Genomic DNA, 17,385 nt, shown 5'->3' with positions numbered 1-17,385 from the left:
ATGAAAAGTTCGATAATAAAAATGAATTTTGGTCTATAAATTGAAACTTACTTGAAAAACCATTTAGAACTGTGTGCTCCCTGGAAGTCCTTACACCGAATGTATAAGCTGGTGAATGATCTAAGCGACATTTTTCTGGACTATACGTTCCAGGTGCTGTTCATTATATTAACATTATTAAATATTAAAAAACAAAGAAGAACCAATAAAAACGAAAAAAGAATATACGATAATATTTAAAATTCAACAATTTGATATAAATATTTACATGCACAAATAATGCAATAATTATTTGACAAATCTAAATTGCAAAAGCTATATACAAACAAAAAATACTAACATAAAGTCAACAAAAAAAAAATGAAACACATATTTTTATGTAATTTTTATGTAAACACAAAAAATGATAATAACCTGGTGAATTGGAAAGCATTAAAGGATTCGTTTTAACACCAAATGTGAATGCTGGTGAATTATCTAAATCAATGTTCTCAAGGTGATAACTATCTGGTGCTGAAGCATAAAAATACAACACTCTTTACTATATGTATGTAACAAAAATAGTATAATAATGCATAAATGTAATAATAAAATCATACAAACAAAAAAAAAACACAAAAATATACTAAAATAAACAGCATTGACCTACCTGGATTTGTGTTTGGCTTTTCTAAATTTGTTTTAATACCGAAAGTAAAACCTTTTGAGCGTTCAATTGTAGAGTATTCGGGTCTATATGATCCAGGTGCAGGTGTTTCACTATATCTTTCAATTAATGTTCGGCCAGACATGGTAAATGCTGGTGTAGAATCCAGTTTACAATTTTCTGGTCTATATGCTCCTGGAGCTGGTGTATCATTTAACTTCTCTAAATTAATTTTACCACCTATTGTATAAGCTGGACCATGGTCTAAATTACATTTTTCTGGTTTATAAGCTCCAGGTGCTGGAGTGTCACTGTATTTTTCTACATTAACTCTACCTGCGATTGTAAAAGCGGGCGTATGATCTAAATTACAATTCTCTGGTTTATACGCACTTGGAGCTGGGGTATCACTGGGCTTTTGCAAATTAATCTTCCCACCCATTGTGTATGCTGGAGCGCGATCTAAATTATGATGTTCGGGTCTATACGCTCCTGGAGCTGGTGTATCATTCGATTTTTCTACGTTAATTTTGGCGCCCATTGTAAACGCTGGCGCATGATCTAAACTATGTTTTTCGGGTTTATAAGCTCCAGGCGCTGGAGTATCGCTTACCTTTTCTACATTAAGCTTACCTCCCATTGTAAAAGCTGGCGCATGGTCTAATTTACATTTTTCAGGTTCGTAAGCACTTGGAGCTGGCGTGTCACTAGGTTTTTCCAAATTTACTTTTGAAGCAATAGTATACGCAGGCCCACGATCTAGAATACATTTTTCAGGTTTATATGCTCCCGGTGCAGGTGTGTTACTAGGCTTTTCCAAATTAATCTTCCCAGCAATGGTATAAGCAGGACCATGATCTAGATTACATTTTTCAGGTTTATATGCTCCTGGAGCAGGTGTGTCACTAGGTTTTTCCAAATTAACTTTTCCAGCGATGGTATAAGCAGGTCCATGGTCTAAATTACATTTTTCTGGTTTATATGCTCCGGGAGCAGGTGTATCACTAGGCTTTTCCAAATTAACTTTTCCAGCTATGGTGTAAGCAGGACCATGATCTAAATTACATTTTTCAGGTTTATAAGCTCCTGGGGCAGGTGTATCACTCGGCTTTTCTAAATTAACTTTTCCACCAATTGTATAAGCAGGCCCATGATCTAAATTATATTTTTCGGGTTTATATGCTCCGGGCGCAGGTGTATCACTAGGCTTTTCCAAATTAACTTTTCCAGCTATGGTGTAAGCAGGACCATGATCTAAATTACATTTTTCAGGTTTATAAGCTCCTGGGGCAGGTGTATCACTCGGCTTTTCTAAATTTACTTTTCCACCAATTGTATAAGCAGGCCCATGATCCAAATTATACTTCTCTGGTTTATACGCTCCCGGCGCAGGTGTATCGCTCGGCTTTTCTAAATTAACTTTTCCACCAATTGTATAAGCAGGCCCATGATATAAATTATACTTTTCGGGTTTATATGCTCCGGGCGCAGGTGTATCACTAGGCTTTTCCAAATTAACTTTTCCAGCAATGGTGTAAGCAGGACCATGATCTAAATTACATTTTTCAGGTTTATAAGCTCCTGGAGCAGGTGTATCACTTGGTTTTTCCAAATTAACTTTTCCGGCAATGGTATAGGCAGGTCCATGATCTAAATTACAATTTTCTGGTTTATACGCTCCTGGAGCAGGTGTATCACTCGGCTTTTCTAAATTAACTTTTCCACCAATTGTATAAGCAGGACCATGATCCAAATTATACATTTCGGGTTTATACGCTCCTGGAGCAGGCGTATCACTCGGCTTTTCTAAATTAACTTTTCCACCAATTGTATAAGCAGGACCATGATCCAAATTATACTTTTCGGGTTTATACGCTCCTGGAGCAGGCGTATCACTCGGCTTTTCTAAATTAACTTTTCCACCAATAGTATAAGCCGGCCCATGATCTAAATTGCACTTTTCAGGTTTGTATGCTCCTGGAGCAGGTGTATCATTTGGCTTCTCTAAATTAATTTTTCCACCAATGGTGTAAGCTGGCCCATGATCTAAGTTACATTTTTCTGGTTTATAAGCACTGGGGCCTGGTGTGTCATTCGGTTTTTCTAAATTAACCTTTCCAGCAATAGAATATGCGGGTCCTTGATCGGAATTATATTTCTCGGGTTTATATGCACCTGGCGCTGGAGTATCACTGTGCTTTTCGACATTTGTTCTTCCGGAAATAGTGTAAGCTGGCATGTTGTCCAGTTTATACTTTTCAGGTTTATATGCTCCCGGAGCTGGAGTGTCACTAGGCTTCTCCAAATTTACTTTTCCTCCCATTGTATAAGCAGGACCATGGTCGAAATTATATTTTTCTGGTTTATAAGCACTGGGGCCCGGTGTGTCATTCGGTTTTTCTAAATTAACCTTTCCGGCGATAGAATATGCGGGTCCTTGATCGGAATTATATTTCTCGGGTTTATATGCACCTGGCGCTGGAGTATCGCTGTGCTTTTCGACATTTGTTCTTCCAGAAATAGTGTAAGCTGGCATGTTATCCAGTTTATACTGTTCAGGTTTATATGCTCCTGGAGCCGGAGTGTCACTAGGCTTTTCCAAATTTACTTTTCCTCCCATCGTGTAAGCTGGCCCATAATCTAAGTTACATTTTTCTGGTTTATAAGCACTGGGACCTGGTGTGTCATTCGGTTTTTCTAAATTAACCTTTCCAGCGATAGAATATGCGGGCCCTTGGTCGGAATTATATTTCTCGGGTTTATATGCACCTGGCGCTGGAGTATCGCTGTGCTTTTCGACATTTGTTCTTCCGGAAATAGTGTAAGCTGGCATGTTGTCCAGTTTATACTTTTCAGGTTTATATGTTCCGGGAGCCGGAGTGTCACTAGGCTTCTCCAAATTTACTTTTCCTCCCATTGTATAAGCAGGACCATGGTCTAAGTTATATTTTTCTGGTTTATAAGCACTGGGACCTGGTGTGTCATTCGGTTTTTCTAAATTAACCTTTCCAGCGATAGAATATGCGGGTCCTTGGTCAGAATTATATTTCTCGGGTTTATATGCACCTGGCGCTGGAGTATCGCTGTGCTTTTCGATATTTGTTCTTCCGGAAATAGTGTAAGCTGGCATGTTATCCAGTTTATACTTTTCAGGTTTATATGTTCCGGGAGCAGGAGTGTCACTAGGCTTCTCCAAATTTACTTTTCCTCCCATCGTATAAGCAGGACCATGGTCTAAGTTATATTTTTCTGGTTTATAAGCACTGGGACCTGGTGTGTCATTCGGTTTTTCTAAATTAACCTTTCCAGCGATAGAATATGCGGGTCCTTGGTCAGAATTATATTTCTCGGGTTTATATGCACCTGGCGCTGGAGTATCGCTGTGCTTTTCGACATTTGTTCTTCCGGAAATAGTGTAAGCTGGCATGTTATCCAGTTTATACTTTTCAGGTTTATATGTTCCTGGAGCGGGAGTATCACTAGGCTTCTCCAAATTTACTTTTCCTCCCATCGTGTAAGCTGGCCCATGATCTAAGTTACATTTTTCTGGTTTATAAGCACTGGGACCTGGTGTTTCACTTGCCTTTTCGAAATTAACTTTCCCAGCAATGGAGTACGCTGGTCCTTGGTCTGAATTATATTTTTCGGGTTTATATGCTCCGGGCGCTGGAGTATCGCTGTGCTTTTCGACATTTCTTCTTCCGGAAATAGTATAAGCCGGTGTATTATCCAGTTTATAGTTTTCTGGTTTGTATTTTCCGGGTGCTGGAGTATCGCTTGCTTTTTCTAGATTAAGTTTTGCTCCCATTGTATAAGCTGGAGCATGATCTATTTTACAATTTTCAGGTCTATACGCACTAGGAGCTGGCGACTCAACAAATTTCTCTATTGTTATTTTTCCTGCCAGCGTGTACGCTGGACTTTTGTCCAACTTACAACTTTCTGGTCGATATGCACCCGGCGCTGGAGTATCAGATGTTTTAGTTACGTTAGTTTTTGCCCCCATAGTATAAGCCGGACTATTGGCTATTTTACATTTTTCAGGATAATACACTCCAGGAGCTGGAGTATCACTAGATTTTTCAACAACATTTCTGCCAGCTATGCTGTAAGCTGGTGTATGATCTAAATTGAATTTTTCAGGTTTGTATGCACCAGGTCCTGGAGTAGTGTCCAATTTTTCTTTATGTGATCTACTTGTAATTGTATACGCTGGTGAAGAATCTAATCGGCAGTTTTCTGGTTTATAAGCTCCTGGAGCTGTAAACATTTTCAAATTTATAAATAATTTATTGCTTTTTATTGGATAAACTAAATTTATAATGATAAATAAAATTTACCTGGTGTTTCTGAAGTTACAGTATAAATATGTTTGCTGCCAATAGTATAAGCAGGAGCGTTAGCTAATTTAGCATTCTCAGGCATATAGTAGCCTGGTGCTAAAATTGCCAGAGAAAAAAAATGTATTAATTAAAAAAAACGCATTTAATTTGTGTAAAAAATTTTTTTTTGTTTCCATTATTTACCGGGAGTTTCAGACTTGTGTTCATAAATTGTTTTTAAACCAAAACTGTACATAGGTGATCCATCGAGATGAACTCTTTCTGGTGCGTATGCTCCAGGTGCTTTACATGTATATAAATTATATTAAATTTTTAAAAAATCAAAATAATTATTTCAAGCTTTTAATAAAAATATTGAAATTTATATTATTAATTATTGCTTATTAAACGATTTTACTAGTGAGAACAGTGTTTCAAAATTTACCGGCTTTACTTTAGCACATATACGAGTATTTCCAAAAACACGTCATGTTTTTTCCCTTTAATTACCGTTGAAACTAACTCCAAAATGATTAATGTTAAGAAGCTGAATCGCTCGGTCATTCAAATAATACAAATTCATTATATTTTATTTAAAAATTTGAAAAGCGATTGTTCAGCAAAATGGAAGCTTTCAACTGAATTTCAATCAAACTAAAATACTAAACTAACCTGCTTTAACATATCAAATATGAGAAGTTGAGGGAATTAACAACTTCATACGAAATGTTAAAACTGAAACAATTTAAATAATTTTACGAAAAATTAGACTACAAGAAATGACTAAATGGAAATTTAAACTCTTCGCTTTTCTCCAGCGCTAAAATTAAGAATTCAATTTCAAAATTTTACATCTAAATAATTACGTTTTGAATATAAACACAAAATTTCCGAAATTAATTGAAAATTTAAGATTAATTGATACAATGAGAATGTAATATTTAAAAAGTGAAAATCAAAAGTATAAAGCACAGAAACAAAAACAAGCTTACCCGGATTTTCATTATGTTTAACATGATTGACTTTTACACCAAATGAATAAGCAGGCGAAATATGATGTGAATACTTTTCGGGCATATAAGTTGAGGGTGCTTTTAACAAAAACAAAAAGTAAATAGCATAAAAAAATAAATTTGAAACAAAAATAGAACCAAAATTACAACATATAATTCAATAATTCATGTATATACATATATATATATGTATATATATATATATAAATGAATTATTTTGAAAAAAATAATCAAATTAATTTTTTAAAAAACTAACCTGGAGTCTCGTCTTTTCTCTCTGGTATCGTTTTCAAGCCAAATGAATATGATACTGAATGATCTAAATTTGAATTTTCTGGACAATAATCTGCGGGAGCTTTTGTTTTTTTTTTAATTTAATATTTTTGTTTTTGACGAAAAAAAAAGATTATTTCAAAATAAATTTCTGAATAAAATTTTACAAATTCATTTAGTTTTAAATGTATTTTAATAATATTAATTGTTAAATTAAATTTAAAGTTTATTATTATTAATTTTAATTGAATTATTAAAACTTTTACATTTTAGAATTACATTTAATGTTAAATAATAATATTTTCTACACTTTGTTATACAAAAATTAGTAACAACGAATCATTTAGATTTCACCTTGAATTATTCAAAATTGTTTTTTAAGGACAATGAATTTTTAAATAAGAAACTAAATTATTATCTATTAGGTATTTATTTTGAACATGCTAACTTGTTGTATACATTATAATTTCTTTAGTTTTGCATAGAATTTTTGTAAAGTATTTTTTTTTTTGTTTTGTAATCACTATTTGTAAAATCTCACTTCATTTCTTTTAACCTTTTTATTAGTCTATATCTTGTAAATTAAGCGCATTAGACCATGTAAGCAGGAGTTCTTATTTGTTATAAAAGATAATGTAACAGAGCGCAATTACTACAATGTATTAGATTAAAATTTAATTTGAAAATTTCAATAGCTTTGAATTTGTTATCTTTGACAATCAAATTTAGACTTTCTTTAAAGGCGAAACTAAAAAGGCATAGCGTTATGCAATTTGCAAAACATTTTAAAAAGTAATATAAAAACAATTATTTCGAATTCGTATATGTAGAATAAAATATTAGTGCTTTTGTATTTTTACAGTTACTATTTCGTGTCAGTGCCCGAATGAAATAAACGATTTTTATTTCTCTTGTCAGCCCTAACATAAATGCAAATATTTCATAACGCATTTACATACATTTATATTTTCACACAAACACATACATGTACTTAAATTAATTGATAAAATTTTTATATCAGATTCGTATATTATTTAAATGATATTCAACTTTCATATCTGCAATAAATTTAAACTTCTTTCGATATAAATTTGAATTGTTAAGTTAAACACTAAAATTTGAATTAAAAATACATGTAAGTACAAAGAACAAAAATACAGTTTCAATTTACAATAAAATTTCGTAAGGGGTGTACCTATCCGAAAATAACATTTAAAACTATAAAAAATACAATATTTAACATTGAATAGATTCGGGGGAAAAAAATATAAAAATTTAAAAGAAAAAATTAATTTACCTGGATTTGTACTTAGAGGTTTTAACACCGGTTTAATTCCAAACGAATATTTTGGTGAATTTTCTTTAATATTAACTTTTTCAATATAGTAACAATTTGGAGCTTAGATGAGAAAATATTAATTATTTACTTCTTTCGTTTAGTTTTGATTTTAAATCATCAAAAATTTCATTGAAAATATTTACCTGGTAGATTATCTATAAAAATTTTTGGTTTTATACCAAAGGAATACTTTGCTTTCATATATTTTGTATCGTATTTTTCAGGTGCATAACTATTTGGCGCTATAAAATTTTAATACAGAAAATTTTAAAAAAGAAAACTATTTTTTACTTTTCAATTCTTAATTTTTTTTTACATTTTTTTTTCAGAACTTTTATACACAATTTTAATTTTGGAATATAATTTTTTTCAAAATTACAAAATAAATTAAGTATGTATAACATAATTCATTTACAACTACATACTTAGTGCATTTAAAAACAAAACTCAAAACCATAACGTGAAATAAAATAAGTTGAAAAAAAAAGTATCAAACACATTCCATACTCAAAATTTCACTAAAACCTTAGATACCACGATGATTATAAACACAAATATGAAATTCATTATGCCATTTTCATTCTATTTAAAAATTTACAAACCAACAAATCCGAGAATAATAATTTAGATTGTATGTACATACACATATACATAACGTTATAAATTTTGACATGTACTCTCAAATTTATGTAAAATAAGAAAATTTTTGTAATTCGCAACAAAACATTGTAACAAAAATAATAAAGTAATGAAATGATTAAAGGAACAGAGTTTAAAAATCGAATTTTATCTGTATGTACAATTATGGCAACATTGGTACTTATATAAAATTTTGGCTCTACAATCAAAATTATAGTTACTCAAATAAAATAAATTCAAACATGCGCTTACAAAATCGTCATGTGAAGTAGCTTCCGACTGCAATACCCATAGTTATTCAGAAGGTGTTTAATTGTACTGAAAAGTGAAATTATTTAAAAGCTAGAGACTAGAAATTTTTATTAAATGTAAATATGATGGACGGACAAAAATGAAGGGCAGCCATAGCTAAATCGACTCAGAAGTCGACGCTGATTAAAGAACACGATTCAAAGAATACGAATCTGATAAGCGATTCAAACGAAATTTAAAATTTATAACATCATAAAATGAATTTCATTTTTACAACTCTGTTTCTTGTTTTTTAATATTGCAACTCAATATAAAATATTTGATAAAAATAAAGACATGGAATAAGTGAAAAAAATTTTTTGTGTGTGTGTGTAATGATTTTAAAGGATAAAAAAAACCTACCACAAATGCAAACTGGTGATTTATGCAGAAATTATAAAATCCATTTCTTTCCAATAATAAACATAGTAATTAACCATATAACATGATTAAATTTTAAAGTTAATATTTCTAAAGTATAGTAGTGCAAGTAGTAGTTCATCCCAACATCATTCAACATACAAAATAATATACAACATATTATATTACATACAAATATATTTTGGTAATTTACATTATCTTCTTCATGTTATGAATGAGCCCCAACAAAAAATGAGTTTTTTTTTATTTTTTATAGATGATTTAAGCCATGAATTCCAATGACGATGAATATTATAAATTATACATATGAAGCGTATGTTATGATTATACAATGTTAATAATGATTTGCAAGAATGATTAGTATAAAAATAAATAAGAAAAATTAATAATATTATAATTTTTAATAATAATTAAATAAGATATTATAAAAATTAAGTCATGCAAGTTTTTCTTTTTATATAATGTTAAAATAACAATTTCTGATTTTTAATATTTATTATTTTATTATTAATTGCAATATTGTTATTATTAATTATTAATATAATTATTATTATCAATATGTTATTAATAAATTTTTTCTTGAGATTTTGTAATGTGTTTTATAGCACTGGGATTCCGTGTCACTGATCTCATTGATTATAAATCATTAATTCCAAATGATTTCAGTAGCAAGTAGTTCTTAATAATTACTTCATAACCGCGAATATCTCACTGTTGTGAAAAAATGAAGTTTTATATTCGAATTTTTTTTTATTGTCTAAGAAAAAATGCCATCAAATCATTGGTGAGCCATCACGTCTTTAATATACATTGATTGAAAGTATTTTTCAGCTCCAGTTTTAGGAATGAGTTTCAATCTTCAAGGCATTTCCGAAAAGTTTGGATATTTAAATATGTTAAATTTTTTCTTTTAACGAAATATGAAATTTACAAATATCCAATACCTTTAAATTAGCACAGATCAAACCCAATCGATAAATAATTTTAAAATGAAATCATAAAACTCAGGAAATTCGTATTAACCGAAAAATTTTTAAAAGTAATATTTATTCGATAGAAGTATTAAAGTGTAATTAATAACATTACAACGTCATCTACTATCAAAAGTTTGCATGACTAAATTTTTATGAATTATTTTAAGTGTTTAAATTTATAAAATGTTAAAATATATAAAAACAAAATAGAAATTAAAGTACAAAATTCTTTTTTTTTGTTTTTAGTAAGTATTTAATCTCTGTCGTACACCATATTGAAATAAAAAAATTACAGAAGAAAATAATAAAAATAATTTACCTGGTGAGATACCCGTTTTATCGGAACTTGGCCTCAAACCAAATGTATATTTTGGTGCTGATTCTTTAACTGCAGTTACTTTAACTTCATATTCTCCTGGTGCTGGAGTTTCAAATTTTCGCATTGCTTTTGGTCTACTTTGTAATGACATTGCTGGTGGTGTATCTTTACCTTTTGCTCCTAAACCTGTTATATTATATTGAGCTGGTCCTGGTCCAATAGTACCAGGTGGTTGTTTATGACGTTGACCAAAACTAAATGCTGGTGCTGCCTGTTTCTTCGAATCTGTAACTTTTTTACCTAAAAAGTAATTAAAAAAAAAACATTTTTCTTTTATTATAACGCAGTATATGTATATGATTTATGTGTATGTATATGGTTTGTATTATGTGTTTCATATTATATGTACATTTAACAAATCCTGTTTTGAGTTAACAATATCGCTCGTACTTATAATGTGTAGTTTAAATGTTTAATTTTAATTTTTAAACTTAAAAATGAGAATCGAACATAAAATTTCGATTATCCCATTTCAATTTAATAATTGAAGTTGTTAAGGATCTTTACTTTATAACCAACATTATAATCATTGAATATAATAAACCCAATTCAATGCTACAATTTTAAAAGTGGTTATAGTTCAAAATGTGTTCCATATTTATTTTGGCGTTCACTTTATATATTTTGTTAAAAAACATTCAGTTAAAAGGATAATCAGATATTTCAAGCACAAGAATTTATGGTAAGAAAATGAAAGTGAATTTGAAAACTTCTAAAATTACGATTTTGTTTTAATTGAAGAAATACTTCTTGATTTCTCCTATATATCAATCAAATTTTACAATTCTGAGAAAAACATTGAACAAATTTATTAACATTTTTAATTTTAACAGCATAAATAAACAGGTGCGGTCAAAGTGGACCAAAATGTTATAGATAGAAGAATTAAGATAGCATTTAATTCAAATAAATTAAGCTTATCGCGTTGTTCCGATTTTTGCTAATTTGCGAAAAATTTGTTTAAATTATTCATGAGAAAGGACAAAATGACAAGGTATTCAAGCAGTTTTGAGAAAAATTTTTGTAAATTTCTTATTTCAATGTACACTATTAAACCTTATTTCAACGTAGAATCTACGAAATTTGATTTTTTCTAAAAAAAAAAACAAATTTTTTAAAAGTTAGATACTGCTCAATGTTTATACGGTGTTAAAAATTTATCCTGCACGACTCAACTAACAACATTTACATAAATAATTCTTTTTGGGCTCGCACGTCTTTATTTTTCTTAGACTTAGACCAATACCAATACATAAAGAGTAATAAATTTCTAAAGTGTAAACAAATGAATCTTTTTTCAATTCACTTAAAAAAGTGTTAAACAAACGTTAAAACTACATCTTTTTGTGCGCATCTGAACTGTGTTGTGTGTAAATTTAATAATGTTGGTACTTGTGTATACCAACATTGTACATGTGCCCAATACCAAAAAAAAATTATCAACTTACCAACTAATGTTGGAAGCAAAACACAATTTGGACCAGGTGTTGTCATTTCTGCTGCAATTTTTCCTCTTTTTACCGTTGGAGTCCATGGTCGTTGTTCAAATCCGGCAACCATGTCTATTTTTCGAAATTTTTTTCTTGGAAAATTACAAAATGATGGCTGTTCAATCAAAAATGTGCCACAATAAAGAAAAATAAAAATTAAAAACAATTAAACATTATTTTCCATTTTACAAATTTCATATAGCAACAATATGTATTAAATTACTTTTTCCTCCAAAAAACCTTTCTCTTTAGCAAACTTAACCATTTTCGATAAAAAATGTGCCGAAAATTTAAAATTTATTTTAAAAGTGCTTCTATAAACAAAACTACATGCATGTATTTAGAAAATAAAGTATAAATAATATTTTTGACTAAAAAATTAAACAAAAAACTTTCAAAATGACATTTAAAACTTAAATGATCTCAATAAAGTGAAGAATAATTAAAATACAAAATTTACTTATTAATCAAATTTTTTACACACAACACTGAAGCACTGAACATATATATTAATAAACTAGTACAAGTGCAGATCGGAGGAGAGGAAAATTTTCAAGACAGGATTTAAGCAGCAATTATTGATTAATTTCATTTGATCAGAGTTTTGAGGACGCTTATGTACACGCATTAAACTCTCATAAAACAGTGAACCTGGCTAAAATTTGCTGTGGCCCTAAAGTTCTGAATAAGAAAATCTAATTAAGAATATTGTAACATATAGGAACATTTCACCATTCACATAAGTTCGATATGGTGGTTGGGATACTCATTGGACATTGTCTAACCATGACTCATCTGAAAAAGGTGGGCAAAATGCAGAATGAGCTATGTCACCTTTGCTTGGAAGAGGCTGAGTTTGCGGAACATCTGCTATGCGCGTGTAAGGCTGTAGTTCGACTAATTTGTATTACATCCGCTGAGATTTCACGAATCTGGACGGATGTAATACTGAAATTCGCACTGCCAGAATAGCTTGAGATGAGAGGGGCCACCGGTTCCAACTTTCTAAAAAAAACAAAAAAAACGAGAAAAAATAGAGTTGACCTTGTCAGCTCTGTGATACCTGTACGAATTTGTTATCCTATGTGCGAATAAATAAGCCATAACTGACTATGGGACAGACAATGACTTTAAGCTGCCGTATTACCATATTAATTTATGCAAAATTTTAGTACTGTGTTTTTCAAAATACTGTGTGTTCCAAACAACTATTGAAGTTGTACGGCAGCTACCAGAAAGAGCCAAGAAATTTTAACGAATTTTATAAAGCACATCGACCCTACTAATACATTCGCTTGTGTAATATATCAGTATTACAGCTTTTATAGTTTCTGAGATACGGCCAAATAACTTTTGAAGTTGTATGGCAGGTACCAGAAGGAGCCAACTAATTTCAACTACTTTTATCAGACACATTAGCCCTACTAATATATTCGTTTGTGCGAAATTTCAATACCACAGCTTTTATAGTTTCTGAGATATAGCCAAATAAATTTTGAAGTTGTATGGCCGAACCGGTACCCCGATCATGTCCAATTTAAATAGGGTTCTGGCACTCACTACAATAAATCATTTGTGAAAATTTTGTGAACTAAGCTCAATTAGTTTTTGAGTTGTCGTTGGGACGGACGGACGGACAGACAAAGCTAAATCAACCCAGAATTCGACGCTGATCAAAAACATTCACTTGAGTCTATATCTAAGACCGTTATTTTTCAGCGTTACAAACGGTAAGGCAAATTTAGTATATCCTTCGAACATACGTTCGTACGGGTATAAAAAGTTCGATTTGTTTGAATTAAAATTGACTTCATATCACGAATGCACTTTCTTCTTGACATATAATTTTATTGTAAACACGTATGTGCATATACAAGCTGAGGTAAATTTTACATAATTATTATACATATTTAGCTGAGGTAAATTTCATATTTACATAATAATTTTCATATAACAGGGTCAATGAAAAATAATAAAAATTCAAAGCAGTGACTTTTTTTTCATTAAAACAACTAAACAATGTGATTAGGTGTGTTTACAAGTTGCAATATCTAAATAAGTGTAAAATATTCAAATTTATAAAATTTATTAAAATCAATTTAAATTGCATTAAATTTGCATACAAAAAACATTAAACGCGTTTAATAAAATTAGATTAATAAAAGAAGGACGAGAATATTTGCATATTAAGTATGGATATGTATGTATACGTGACATTGAAATACTATTTGTAAAGCATTTTACATTTGTGTGGACACATAAATTGTATTATATCTTGCCATGACCTCTACAATATACTCTATAATAATATTAACACTAATACTAATACTAATACATATTTTCTAGTATATTTTTTAAAAAATTGGATCAAAATATATATATGGGTAACAACATATCATGCGTCAACGGTTCAACTAAAATTTTAGGTACAGTGGGACTTTTACGAGAAACTCATATTTTAGGAAGAAAATTTCTAACTTCCCCCCTTCTAAGAGTTAGGCCTCCTCAAATATCTTTAAAAATTCAATTTTTGGACTTAATATGATTTTTTTAGAAGGTGAACTGCGAAAGCCTGATTTTTTGGCAGCTTCTAAAGATTACAAGAAAATCTATTGATATTCCTTCTTAACCTAAAAAAATCCACGAATATTTTTTATCTAAATTCCTTAAATGTACTCGTAACATTATTTTTTAGGCAAAAACTAGCAAATTTAATGTAAACAAATATAAAATTTAAATAACAGAGAAAATAAAAATATCATTTCACTTAATCAACTTGTTATTTCAATTTTCAAATTAAAATTTGAGTTTTTGATTTAAATCAAAATTGAGCCATAAAATGAATTGAAATAAATTGATTTTTAATTCGTTCCCAAAATGCTTATACACCATTGTATGCATCGATATGAATCAACACTAAAATTATTGTGATTTACTGAAATATACATATATACATAAAATAAAAAGGTAAATTTTTCAATTATTGAAAATTTTTAAAATAACACGAAAACAAATTAAAAATTAACCTTTTCCTTTGTGTTCACCCTGACTACAACACTGTCATTTTTTTTTGTAATGCTGCTTTTTTGCGACTAGAAGAGTAACTCAATCAAATTTTATTGTATTCAATTTTAATGAACTTTTATTTAATAAATTGTTTGATATTTTATTGCTGGTAATGAAAATAAGAAATAAACAAAAAGTTTTATTTGTGGACATTATTTATGGGTACTAAATGTAAAAATAATACACCAGTTTACTAAACAAATGTGGCCAGTTTACAGGTCGAATAAATAAGAGAGTAAATAACTGACAGGAAAATGGTTGGAAAGAACTTCAAACACAACCAGTTTAAAGGGACCAACTAACATTAAATAAAATACAATAAAGATGTACGACAAAAATAGCGACAAATGTACAGACAGGAATCATTTGCATTTTTTGATTTTTATTTGTAGTTACTGCGCGTTCCTTTTAAGGGTGTATAAAATTAACATTTGAAATTAATGAAATGATATTCTCCATATTCAGTTCTATATACTCGTATCCAGTTTAGGTGCTACATATTCAGTGAATTCGGAAATTCAAAAATAGACAAATGTGTAATTTATATATTATTTATTATTGTTTCAATCAACTTGCTGACGAAACCTTCCTTTTGATAAACCAAATTCATTTTTTACAATTGAATTTTTACTATTAAAATCAATTCACGGGATAATGCAAAAATTTTGTACATTGAGTACAAAGTATAACTAAATTTCACACGTTAAAATGAAAACTATACTTTAAAAAAAAATACATGAAATATCTTTTTGACGGTTCATGACAATGTAACTGTTTCAAATTTGGTGTTTTTTAGTATCTATGGTACGTATTTGAACATAAAGTTTTTAACATTTGGTATAGTATCCTTTATTTAATCCTTGAATTTCTTGTATGTTTCTGTAGTCGAACAACCTAAAAAGGAAAAGTAAAGCAATGAAATGAAAAAATATCACCAAATCATAATCAGATTTTTTTATATTTTTCAATATCCTTGGTACAAAATGGTACGGAAGACTAGTTTATAAATTTTCGCGAAAAAAAAAAACAAAACTAGGATACAAAAAAATTAAAAAATTTTAGTTTCCGGTTTTGGTTGTTTTTGAGTATGAAATTTTTCCAAATCTAAATTTTTTTGGATTTTTCTAACTCTATTTCAACTCAGTTTTCTTAATAAATTTAATGGCTCATTTAAAAGTTACAACTTAAAAATTATTCGCTTTTGATTATCAAAAATTTAAACTTCTCTGAGTGGCTTAATGAAGTGCACCATGCAGAAATGCATAGTTATCTATGCAGTTTTAAATACCTACTTGTACTAAACATTGTAATTTCAAGTAAAGTGAAAAAATAGATGTAACAAAAACGTGACATTCACAAAATAGGCGTTTAAATAAGGCAGCTCGGATAAATTCTTTATTAGACGCTTTGCAAGTTCAAGTTTACACAGAATTTTATTCCCAAAAGAGTACATTTTAAAATGAGGCACATTTCATATTAGATTGCAGGTTGTAGATTTTTATGGAAAACGAACAGGGTACCGTATCCATTTCTGACTTATTGTAGTCTCCCCACGCTTCCACCTATAATATCCACCGTTACAAATATAAAGCTGAAGATATCCCCAAGGGATTTGGACAGCAGTTCCCGATCGCTTAAGAAACCCTGTTCAAAAGAGTTACACAGCGGTTTCGTCACCGTACCCACAAAATCTACAGGGGGAAGCCCGACTTCGCCAGCATATGCAGGTGATACTTCACTGTTTATCCCAACAACTGTGCGGTCAACCCCCAGGAGCACGCTGGAAGAAAGACCTTAGCATGACGACACCCTTTGAAACCTGGCTCCCGCGGCGAAAGAAGGCTGACCACAGACAGGTAGCGGCTGCACAAAGTCAGCCCCAGATGCCTTCCGCGAGAAACCATTTGAAATCTCGTTACCTGCATGTCTACTGTGACCCGGCACCCGAATGACCTTGACTCTGCTCACCAGTGGCAATTCCACAACTGCAATAAGGCAGCTCCAGTATAGTTTGGATGTAATCTGAGCCAACTGATTGTGCCGCCCTGTTGTCATAGGTGGTACGGTTTTTATACCCCCTTTCTGAATTGATTCTCATGACAGAGAGACAACACTTCATTTAAGTAAGTAAAGTTATCGTTATGTTAAGGTGCTAATAAAATTTATAGTATTTTTCATATTTCTGAAATTATAAAAATTCTAATCTTATACAATGTTACCTTATTCCTATACTGTCAAAAAATTCAACACAAATCCTTATTTTTAATAAAATAATATTTATATGAATGAATTTGTGGCTGTCATGGAATTTCATTTAAATAAAATATTATACATTTTTATACAAGTAATATAATATAGGTTTGACTAATATTATTTATTATGTCGCTAAAAATCCTTTTTTGGAATTCATTTACTTACTAAAAATTTTATTATAAAAGAAAAAGGATATGGAAATTTTTCGAATACGAAACAAAACTATTTGAATAGATAGGTCGTAACGCACACAATAATTACTTAAATATGTAACGTCTCTAAAATTTCATGGAAGCTTTAACTTATTTTGAAATCACGA

The 17,385-nt window shown here is 30.1% G+C and overlaps 1 protein-coding gene across 6 annotated transcripts in view; it reads right to left on the bottom strand.

Annotated features, from left to right (window-relative positions):
- Nucleotides 1-17,385, bottom strand: part of LOC129608241 (uncharacterized) — a 43,730-nt gene that overhangs the window by 2,519 nt on the left and 23,826 nt on the right. For 2 of the 6 annotated variants that reach the window (XM_055519619.1, XM_055519616.1), the window contains exons 3-11: nt 11,706-11,862; nt 10,198-10,497; nt 7,737-7,835; nt 7,552-7,653; nt 6,238-6,336; nt 5,961-6,059; nt 5,173-5,271; nt 4,987-5,085; nt 650-4,906 (exon numbers count right to left, since the gene is read on the bottom strand). In XM_055519619.1, coding sequence (XP_055375594.1) covers nt 650-4,906; nt 4,987-5,085; nt 5,173-5,271; nt 5,961-6,059; nt 6,238-6,336; nt 7,552-7,653; nt 7,737-7,835; nt 10,198-10,497; nt 11,706-11,817 — 5,266 coding nt within the window. In that variant the 5' untranslated portion in view covers nt 11,818-11,862. Of the gene's footprint in view, nt 1-51; nt 157-414; nt 514-649; nt 4,907-4,986; nt 5,086-5,172; nt 5,272-5,960; nt 6,060-6,237; nt 6,337-7,551; nt 7,654-7,736; nt 7,836-10,197; nt 10,498-11,705; nt 11,863-17,385 lie in introns of all 6 variants that reach the window. The other 4 variants (XM_055519614.1, XM_055519618.1, XM_055519615.1 and 1 more) reach the window with 4 other exon arrangements.

This window comes from Condylostylus longicornis, unplaced genomic scaffold, assembly GCF_029603195.1.
Source record: "Condylostylus longicornis isolate FDR11 unplaced genomic scaffold, ASM2960319v2 ptg000031l, whole genome shotgun sequence".
Taxonomy (NCBI): Eukaryota; Metazoa; Arthropoda; class Insecta; order Diptera; family Dolichopodidae; genus Condylostylus; species Condylostylus longicornis.
This window is presented reverse-complemented; position numbering and strand designations above follow the sequence as displayed.